Source organism: Hydra viridissima, unplaced genomic scaffold (genome assembly GCF_058129835.1).
Source record: "Hydra viridissima isolate aposymbiotic clone 2 unplaced genomic scaffold, HvirCarnegie_v1 scaffold_4, whole genome shotgun sequence".
In the NCBI taxonomy this organism is placed as follows: Eukaryota; Metazoa; Cnidaria; class Hydrozoa; order Anthoathecata; family Hydridae; genus Hydra; species Hydra viridissima.
Window position 1 is genome coordinate 4,718,278 of NW_028324303.1, and position 11,723 is coordinate 4,730,000.

The 11,723-nt window shown below is 29.6% G+C and overlaps 1 protein-coding gene across 1 annotated transcript; it reads left to right on the plus strand.

The window, feature by feature from the left end:
* Positions 1 to 1,083: 1,083 nt before the first annotated feature.
* Positions 1,084 to 8,534, plus strand: LOC149889482 (uncharacterized). Its single transcript, XM_090085126.1, has 8 exons — positions 1,084 to 1,126; positions 5,041 to 5,239; positions 5,390 to 5,685; positions 5,920 to 6,226; positions 6,303 to 6,518; positions 6,668 to 6,897; positions 7,007 to 7,204; positions 8,104 to 8,534. The coding sequence occupies exons 1-8, from the start codon at positions 1,084 to 1,086 to the stop codon at positions 8,532 to 8,534; spliced, it is 1,920 nt and encodes a 639-aa protein (XP_089941252.1).
* The last annotated feature ends 3,189 nt before the right edge of the window (positions 8,535 to 11,723 follow it).

Consider the following 11,723-nt stretch of genomic DNA (forward strand, 5'->3'; position numbering starts at 1 on the left):
AATGTGACCAAGGGAGCATTATAATATCTTTCATCGATAATGTCATTGTTTATCAATGGGGAGCTATTAACTATACCGCTAGGTATTTGTGGATCCTGACTTGGCACAAGAGCTTGAATGGAGACTCCAACTCCACTTGTATGTGTGTCATGCGTTGGGAATATTTCCTGATCGAAAACAGTTGTGTATTTGGGTAACATAAAATCTTTGTCGAAGATCAAAAAAGGAATTGTTTCGATAGCACTGTCTTTATGAGAATATGAAAAATCACTCTGCATTTCTCCATTACAATGACCAATGTCTTCGGTAAATGACATTTTAAAAAATCAAGTATATTTTAATCATTTCAAGGAATTTATGTATTCAAGATTTATTAAACCGATATTACATAATGTTTCCAATTGGCAATAAACCATTAAAAAAAGAAAGACCTTTTTATCAAATAAAATTAACTTTGCAGGAGCATCGTTTTGATTTATTATCTTTGCTTCCATTAAATAAAAAAACGGAAAAATCAAATAAAAGTTATTAAACTTAGAAGCGTAGTTTAAAATTTTGACATTATTACTACTTGCTTTTGAAATTACTACTTGCTTTTGAATTTTAAACTACGCTTCTAAGTTTGATAACTTATTTTGTTTGTACGTTTTTTTCAAAATTTTAAAATAAATATGTGCAATATAAGGTTAAGAAATAACTACAATATAACCAAATACAACATTAATAAACACAAGGAGCTGATTCTGTAATTGTAATGTAGTTATCAAACTTAATTTAATTGTTTTTGAAAACAAATATGCTTTAAAAAGTTAAAGTGTCTTACCTTGCATTAATTCAGGTCTTTTATATACTGAAAGCTTCAAATGTGTATATTAATATATAAGTTATATTAAATATTTAAACTCCGCGATTTAACACTTCACATTACAAAATGGCAAAATTGGCGGGAGTTAGCTGGATTGGTAAATCGTTTTTTTTAAACCTGGAGTTGGCTGGTCGGGGTGCGGGGTGATTTAACGTATTTATGATTTTATTTGAATTATGGTCGTTTTGCATAACATATAAAATTTGAAGATCAATAAAATGGCATCAAAATCTGGATTTCGACCAAACATGGAGTTAGCTGGTTTGCGGATTAAGCCATCAATATTCCATACAAATATATACTTTAACCAAAGTTGTATTGCTGCGTTTCTCCCTTTCTTTGTTTTGCCGAGGCCATTTTTACTTTAATGAGTTTCTATTGGATAAAACGGAGATAGCACATTATAATGTATATTTGTACGCAACATTAGGAAGATGAAATAAATACAAGATCTAGTATCCTTTAACCAAATCTTTTTTTAAAACTGATTTGATTATACACAGAATACAAAAACCCTGAAAATAACAAAATTTGTTCAAACTCGATTTTTTTTGCGCATGGAGATGGAATAAAATGCTTCGGGCGAGTTGTTGAAGAAAAAAGTTAGTTTTATAAAGTCTTTCCCATTGTTGCAAAAGAAATGCAAAAAAACTGACATTGATTGTAGTTCTTTTAGCTTTCGAATCAATAACAGAATCAAAAATAGTCTAGTCCTATTTCTGCTAATTTTTGCCCAATTCTTGTCTGTACATGCAACAGGAAACTGGTGAGAAAGTTTGCTCTAAAAAGGAGAAATTAGGTTTTTCCTTATCTACATAGTTTTCTGAATGCATTTTTTTTTCTAAAATGTAATGTATTCTGCGCACTTTGCATGATGCATTAAAAGTTAATTTTTCTGTCCCAGGAAAATTTTCCACATTACAAATTGTAGATAGGACAACTTTAACGAGAGATAAGAGAGTTTTGATTAGAAATAAGCCTTTCTCCACCAATCTTACCCTATCTGTATTAAAAACTAAGAGTTTAAGAAGCTACTTTTTTCTTCTTTTAAAACTTTGATTTTAAAATCTCAGTATTTTGTGGTTTTAAAATTCATAATCATAAATAAAAATATCAAATTGCATCTTAATATTTCAACAAAAATATAATTCATTAAAATAATTTGTGAATTGCGAATCTAACCATTCCATGATAAAGTAATTGAAGTGATCCCTAAGTCATTTAGAAAATCGAGAATCTTTAAAATCATATTGTTTCATATTACCAAGAAAACAGAAAATAAAAAATCTATGATTATACATCTTTTTCTTGAGTAGTTTTTTAAATAGAGCCTGTTTACCTAATTTTATTTTTTAACAACAACAACAAAAAAAAAAGTTAGAGAAAACGAAGAATATTTAAAAATGACATATTAAAAGTAAAGCAAGATTTTCTTTAATAAGTTCATCCATTTTTCTCATCAACAACACTCGCTACTTTTTTTTTTTTACATATTCGTGGTATTTTGCATTACAAATTTTCAAATTTTTAAATCTCATTTTTAAATTTTTCCCTCATAAATTTTTGAAATTTCTGTGTAGTTCATCCAATAAAAGCTCAATAGGCGAATGACCGTATAACTGAGGAGGTCAAATCAATCTTACAAAAATTTTATCATTTTCTAATTCACATCAATGATTCTTAAAAAGTTTTGAGGAATACTTTGGGTCATTATCTTTTTTAAAAATAAATGGTTCTCCAATAATCCAACTTCTTAAAGGAATGGCATGATTTTTTAAAATGCCCAAATACACTCCTTTCGTCAATATTTTGTCTATTTAATCAAAATCACTAGTATTATTACCACTAAAACAACATCCTTCCATGACATCACACCATAATACTACCTCCATCATGTTTTAAAGTCAGCACCTCACACTGTTTTGTTACCCATCTACCAATTTTTCTTCGAACAAATACTCTTCTTTACACAAAAAATTTGGAACTTTGACTCGTCTGTTCAAAGAACACGTTTCCATCAACAGTCAATTTTTCATATCATCTTACCCACCGCAGTCTTCTTTTCTTGTTTTGGGGTTAAAGAAGTGTTTTCCTTGCGGCTATTCTTCCACCAAGTCCATGTTCTATTAACAGCCTCTTAATGAAGCAATTAATAGTCTAATTCTTTTACAATTGGTAACAATTCTTCTGTCTTCAGTTAGAAATATAATTCGCTGACGTCCTGATCGTTTCCTATTGACTACACTTTCAGTTTCTTCCTACCTTTTCATAAATTTTCATAATATTCCTCACCATTGAAGTAGAAGCTTTAAAGTTTTTTTACCATTTGTCGCATAGAATATCTTTCTTGTCTCTGGCGAATCCCACCATAACTTAATTTTTTAAGATGTTATATGAAGTAATAATTGTTAATGTTTCTTAGCGAACAGAACATGAACGTTCGTCTTGAAAGCCACGGAAGTTATCATGGTTTATTTAAAGAGCATATTTAGGTAAAGAAACCGTAAATACTCACTTGAGATAATATAAAAGCAATTATTGTATAATTTATGATTTTTTTTCAGGAATTTTTTCTTAAATTACTTATTCTCGTTTACATCACCATGATTTAACAATATTACAAAAATAAATAAATAAAAAATATATAAAGTTTAAGTATATTTTAAAAATCATTTGAACGAAAATTCGAATGTGGACGGTGGTGTATGTTTAGGTTTAAACTACGAGGGTCTCGATCGACACAGGTGTTGAGGGTATTGATCAACATAGGTAGGTGGTTTTAGTAACCAGTAGGATTACTTTTTTTTTGGAGAAAAAAACTATAATTTTTTTTATAATTGTGTTTTGTGCCTTTTAAGCTACTATCAATTAAATGCATTTTCCGTAAATACTGTCGGAGTATTTAACTTAAAACTGTTTCTATTCTCTAACTTTACGGTATTAGTCTTTTCAAATCCCTTTACTTTTATCACAATAAATAAAGTATAATGATAGATGCTTCTGCCAAATGAAACAAACGCGACGTTAGAATTAAATGTTTTTTGTGTGATAAAAGTTAGAGTTATGTTGAAGCACCAAAAAATATCCATAAAAAAGTGAAATCTACTAAACATATTTACTTAATGTCATATCTACTAAACATATCTACTTGATGTCATATCTACTAAACATATCTACTTGATGTCATATCTACTAAACATATCTACTTGATGTCATATCTACTAGACATATCTACTTGATTTCATATCTACTAAACATATCTACTTGATGTCATATCTACTAAACATATCTACTTAATGTCATATCTACTAAACATATCTACTTGATGTCATGTGAGATATTGTATCTACTCGATAATGAGATTTTAAATAGCATTAAAGAGTTCATCCTCATCCCCATCATTTCATCTCTATTCAACTGTATCACGTCTTTGTTGCAATACATTTCACTGAAATATGAATGGAGGAGCATGTGATGGTGTGAACATAAATCTTTAAGTTTAAAAGACTTTTTATTTCCTCTGGTTAAATTTGGTTCAAGGAAAATTAAAAAACGCAAATATTTGTAATATGCGGAAGTGCTCTAGTTAAAAATGTGGGCGAAAACGTCTGTATATAGGAAACAAAACACTCCTTATCGCCAAATAATATTTCGAACGGAAGTTTGTGACATTTGTTCTTGGGCTAGTGTATGCAAGCATTAACATGAGCGTTCTCTATACAATCATCTTGATCACATATTTTTTCGTTGTTGCCTGCTGGGGAAAAAGTATGCAGATATTTGAATTTATTATTATGTTAAACGTTATGTTTATAAAGTATTAAAACTATAGTTTCTTTCTACTTTTTTTCCTTTCGTTTTCCCTTTCATTTTTCCACTTAATTCTGTTTATTATTTTTTCTTGCTTCAGATAGTATTTATTGCCGGCTATACTAAATTTTAAATACTGCAATTCGTTATAAACTTTGGCTTATCAAAATTGGTTTTAAAATATATAGTTTTACATAAACGACTAATTGTCTATTAGAAACTCGATTTTGCTCAGCAAAATAAGAAAATCATATAAACAGATTTTTGTATGTTGTAATTTTTTCTTTTGTAAAGGAAAAACTGTGATTTTGTGGAGTAATTTTAAAAATTTATAAAACTGAAACTTTATTTTAAAAATAATTTAGCAGCAGAGCGTACTAATATTTTGTTTGTAAGTGACGTAGACTCGAAGAATACAAACATCTGTAAAAAGTTGATTGAAGAAGCCTTGAAACAAATATCACTTGCTGATTATCAGGTCAGTCTTCATTCTACAAGCGGAACGTCACAAAGTATATTTGAATTTCAAACAAGAAAATGTTTAACAGAAAAACTCAACTACAGGTGACTTATTTATTTTTGTTTTGTTTTTTTATTATTAAATTTAACAACAAAAACGAAGCTTTCATTTTTTTCTTCTGCAAGTTGTCTATTTGCAGAGATTATTTGTTAAAACTCTCAAGTTAAAACTTTCCTTGATGCATTGTTTGGCAGAAAATCTCAAAGAACGCAGAGTCTGTCTGAGGCATTAAAAAAGAGCATTAAGGATCTTGGTTACTTTCTTCAAGATGAGGGCATAATAATCATCGTTGTAGCTAAAAAACAGTTCTTGAACAAAGAATTTGAAAAAATCGCTTGGTTGTTGAAGACAAAGTTTAGAGTATACTTAATTAACTTGATTAGCAACAATGGGGTTAAAGATGCGATAAAAACGAAACAAAACGGAAACGTTTTCGAAATTCAAGGTCGTTCAATCACAAAGATACTTGAAAAGTTGCCATTTTTAAAAGGTGCGCACCGTTTGCCATTACTTCAAGATAACTAAAAATGTTTTACTTTCAAATAGTTTACTTTGATTACTTGTGACACAAGATTTTTTATACATCATTTTGCAATTATTTTCTGAGTTTCTTTTCATCTAAGAACTTTAAAAAAATGAAACCAAGGTAATTATTATCGGTTCTGTCAATAAAAAATATCATAACTTATATTTTTGAATATATAGTGTTTAACACGTTTTTTAGCAAACTTGAAAGCTTGTCAAAACCAAGTTGACCCTGTTAAACTCTCAGTCAAACCTAACACTTCTGCTTTTGATGAGTGTCGGCGTCAATGCGAATGTGTTAACGGCATTATGATTAATTGCAAACGTATCCGAAAAGAGTTTTCATCGATGGATTTAGATGAAAGAAAACGATACATACACGCACTTAAAGAGCTATCAACTAATCCCAAATTCAAAGATATCTTTTTAAACTATTGCAATATTCATCAAGTCTACTTTAACCGTGGTCTTCATCAGAAAGAGCAGTTTCTTCCATGGCATAGAAAGTAAGGGAGTGTTTTTTGTAATCGTGTAAATATTATCATATAAGTAGATTGTATCTGTCTTTACTTTTTTATATAGGTATTTGTTAGGTTTTGAAAACTTGCTTCGATTAGTTGACTGTACCATAACTGTACCTGTATGGAACTGGGCGTACTTCGCAAAAGTAGCATGGAGTCAAGCTGCTGACTATCATATGTGGGATGCAGACGGTGGATTTGGTGGTAATGGGAATGCAAGCAAAGGGTATTGTGTCGATGATGGGGAGTTTGAAGTTCACAAATGGCAACCGCAAGGGTAACACTTTGTTTTGTTTGGACCAAAAGTTACAAGATAAGCATTCAACTTAATATTTAGTAAAGTAATAAAAGATTTTAAACTTAATGGACTGTAAATAGTTTATATGGCATATTAATTGATAAGTCATATGTTAAATGCGCTTTTAGGAACGCTCCAGATATTGCCATACGAACTTGCCAGATAAATGACAAGTTTGATGATAGCTGTTTCAACTCTACCGAAAAACCAGCTTTCAAAACATGCTTACGTCGGAGATTTCATGGACAGCTTCCTGATTACAAAATACTTTTAAATATTATTGAGACTGTCAAAGACTTTGAGCCATTTGAACTTGTTGTCAGAACATATTGGCACGGCTTACTTCATAATCAAATTGGTGCGTTTAAAAGGGGCTTGTGATTTTTGTTTCCTGCAATACACTCTAACAGTATTTTCATGATCTGTTCATACGAGCGTTTGCAGTTAGGTTTTTAATTGTTTTTTAGGAGGTTATATGCAGACGACTTACGCTTCATTTGCTCCCGAGTTTTGGTGTCATCATGGGATGTTGGATGCAATTTGGTATTTTTGGCAGCAAAAAGAAAAACCCCGTACTTTACAAGGCTTCCCTGGAAACAATAACACTCTCATAGCATTTGCCCCACTTGAGTTTCGTCATAACTATATTGACTGCAATAATTTAGGTGGATGCGGAGTACAAGTGGCATACGAACAATCTTCTGTTTTCCCAAATAATCTGCGCGCTACTCCATTGATTAATTGAATGTATTTATGGACATTTTATTATTTCAGTTTCTTTACATCTTTTAACAACTTTAAAGCATTTGATTTTGTAATAAAAAAGACATCTAATTTAGTAAGGTTAAAGAGGTTAAATGTTAAAGAGGTTGGTTGAAAGATCAAATTGGTTTCAGAGGTTTCAATTGCTTAAAGATGCGAATTTTGTTATAGAAGCAAAATTGGTCAGAGACTAAAAAATAAAAGGTTGTGCGACAATGGATAACAGAAAACCAACTTTAGCTTTGGAACGTTTTTTATTATGTATTGTCCTACGTTTGATTTTTAAAACCAGTATTTGCATTCAGTTCATAATTGTTGAAAAACCGATGAAAAATTGTTGTTAAATGGTTTCATGTACGATCAGAGCTAAGCTTTAAAGACATTTATGCATTTGTACATTTTTTTAAAAAAAGTTACAGGTTCATGTTATTGAATATATTATTTCAATAACATTAATAAAATAAAAGTCTTTTTGTCTTTAACAGAAATAAAGCTGTTAATTTTAAGGTATAGCGGTATTGCTACCAAACTCTCGAACCCTCGTTAAATACCGTGTTTTGACCACCGACACTACCGTAAGTATATTTCTTTGTTTACAATACCGTACTTTCAAGAAAAAAATTTTTAACTACTGTCACTACCGAGATATATTTCGGTATTTCATTCTACAACCGTCATATTGAAAAGTTTGATAAGCATTAATTTCCCATGTTATTAAAGATAATTGTTAAAATTTTTATTAAACGTTTTACATTTAAATAAATTTTTATTAAACGTTATACGTTATAAATATACGTTTTAGACCCAAAATTTAAAGGTCATTTATTGTCAAGATTTGGAATAGAGTGTCAAACAATTAAACAATTAAAACTAAGTGCAACAGGTGACGATTTATCACTCAATTCAAAACAAACTCTGACATCATCTCCAGACCAAGAACTTACCCCAGCAGAAAAGCTCCTTTTTGAGATGATGAATCATGACAGTCCACAGTCTGGGTTATTGGACACATCAATATCAAACCCTTTTGATGCAGAATTAGATGTTTACAAAAGATTGGGGTTCCCACAAAAAAGCTATGACATTCTAAAGTGGTGGAGGGTTCATTCACCACAGTTACCATTACTCTCCAATGTATCAAAAAAGGTTTTATGCATTCCTGCTTCATCTCCTTCATCTGAGCGTGTATTTTCAAAAGCTGGAAATATTGTCAGTTCAAAAGAACTCTTCTAAAGTCAGAAACAGTGGAAAAGTTTGTTTACATTAAAGAAAATATCTCAAGAGTAACAATTAAAAAATGGAAAATTGAAGAAGATATTCCAGAGTCTGAAATCGATTTCAAGGTCTGGAATCCAGACCTTGAAATCGATTTCAGACTCTGGAATATCTTCTTCAATTTTCGATTAGTTTTAATTAACTTAAAAATATTTTTATATTGTTTCCATCGGTTCAATTTGAAATAAAACAAATAATAGAACAAAGCTGTAAAACTTTTTTTTCATACTCCCGAACAATACCGACTATTGTTTACTACTATTGGAAACTTTAAGAGACTATATATTAAAAGCTTAGAACATTAAATTTTCTAAACACGGCATTTGGTATCTAACGCTCTAAAATTTCGACATTTGGTTGTTTTTCTTTCAACATCTTAAAAGTTCTTAGTAATCTAAAAGGTAAGCCAATGTTAAAAGTTTACACAGATCTTTAGTAACGTCAGTTTGTAGCAAAAACGTTTGTCAACTGTTTTGCCTTTGTATTTACCTTATATTTTCTGACTAGTTTTTGTTATGGTGCATTCTTGCAGTGCATTAACTACACAGAAAAGCATAAAACTGCTTATTACATATCATTTCATTGTATTCAGTATCATTGCATTACATTAATTAATTTAAAATTAAAAAAAATAATTACATTAATTTCACATATCATTACATATCTTTTCATAAGTATTTTATCCCTCAAATATTTTTATATTTTTAACTTCATAAATAGTATCATATCTATAATTAAAAAGCTATTTATAGACCAAAAGTTTTGTATTTTATATTTCATATACTTAAAACTTACATTCCCAAAAATAAAATATGCTAAAAAAGTTCTGTTTTTTACTATTTTTATTATTATTATTTTCTATTTCTTGGTTTGAAAAATTTTAAATGTTTGAATGTTAAATTTATTATACGGACAATTTTAATTTGCAATTAAATTACAACTAAAAGTTAATACTATTCTGCAGATTTCTATAAAATTTGTTGTTAGGAAACAAATGGATTGTTGCAATGCGTTGACAAAATTTTAAACCAACACATAGTTCAAAAGTTTATTCAAAATGTTTCACGCTCTATTCATACATTGTTAACGGTCGGAATACAAAAAAGAAACTGAAAAAGGATACTACTCCAAAGATTTTTGATTTTCCTTAAAACTAGTCACACCTAGAAAACTTCCAGCAACAGAGGAATCAACACAAATGAAAATGAAAATTTAATTGATACAAAAATAAGTGGTGCTATGTTTTTTAAAACAATTTTAGGATAAAATGCCTGCTTCTACAAAAGCAATTTTTAAACAGCTACTGAAATCCAACTGCACTAAAACATATCCAATGAAATTAAAAAGCTTTGCTCTATGTCTTTATTTTTATTCTCCATTACTTTATTTGCGTTTCAGAAAAACTTTCCTTAAAATGCTTCCTCATCTTAGAACACTTCAAAAGTAGTATCAATTGATAACATGTGGACCAGGATTTCAGTCAAAATCAAGCAAATTTCAAGTAAAAAAGAGAAGTTTTATATTTGCTCACTAAAACGGAAGTTCATGAGAAATATTGAAATGTTTTTTTAAGATTATTCTAAATTTGAAAAGTTGAAACTTACATAAATTTCATATAATCAAAAAAAAACCGCTGCGAAAGCTCTCACAACAACTGCATAAAAAGGTATTTATACTTAAAATGAGAAAACCATTCGCTGATGAAGATGGAATAGGAACTTTTATTATCAACAATGCTATGGGAAGATTCCACATCAATTATGTGTCATTAGTGTATTTATTAAAGAAATGGCACGACAAAAAGAATTATATACCAGATTGTATGAACAGCTTCCTTTTTGATAGTTCAATTGCCAAAGAAGAAATTTTAGAGCGGACCAATCCATTTATTGAAATCTACCCATCCTATATTGAAAAAATCAGTCGCTGATAATTTTTTCTGTTCTTACATATGTTCGCTGAATAGAAAACAGTAACTGAAATGATTACGCCAGTAACCCTCAATTCAGATAAATTAGTCAACAGCTTCCCAAGCTTGTATATTGCTCTAAGAATACACGTCACTATAGAGACAAAAACTGTTGCCAATAACATTTCTGTTGAAAGCGAAACTACTAAAAAATTGCCAACCCTCAAACGTCGGACAACAGCGCCTTTCATCACTCGAACTTGTCCCCATCGAAAATAAATTTTGTTCGACAGACATCTTTTGAAGATGTTTCTGAATTCGAGGTATAGAAAACAAAAAAAGGTCATTTATGGTTTGATAACTTACTGTATCGCATTCTTTAAAAAGAAAAATTCATTTTTTAAAGGTTCTTCGTTGTATTCCATTTAGAAAAATTTAATTAAAAAGTAAGCGAGTTTACAATTGTTCTAACTCAATGTTTTTTAACAGCATGTTTTTCTGAACTGAGAAAATCTAATTCTATGTTTGAAAGCAGAGGCTACTTAACCGGAGCCATAGATTATTTAACATAAACACTAGAAACATCTTAGATTTATATCAATTTCACTTTCTATCTCAGTTTAAGAGTAAATAGTTTAAAATACTAAATGCACAAGTGTCTGAATTACCACACCCTGATTTTGAGACATAACAATATAGTGCATACACTTTTTTATAAAACAAAATTTATAAAGATTGATTAGCATTTTTTTATATCCGAAAGATAATGCTTAAAACTAAAATATACTTCCAGTTTGTGCTATGCAACATATTTTGGCAATACATACACAGGCGCGGATCCACCTGTACGCTAATGAAGCTGAAGCTTCAGGACCCCGGCAAAAAGAGGGCCCCGAACACTTTCAATTTTATATCAAATATAATTCTAAAAAATTAAAAAAGAATTAAAGAAATTGAAAATAAGACGAAAAAAAAAACGTTTTTTCATTTTTTTTCTGATTGTACTAGATTTTTTTATTCCCTTCGTGCGATTTGACACGGAGATTTTTAGATAGTTATTAAAATTATAGATTTCTATAAGCGCGGAAATATCACCAAAGAGAGATTTTAGTTGGTTTGGTTTGTTATGGAAATGGATAAAGAAAGCCTTTTAATATTTAGTTACCCAACTATTTAAATGTTTACATTTATATTTTGAAATAATAAATTTTTTTAATAGTTAGTTAAAATATCTAAGC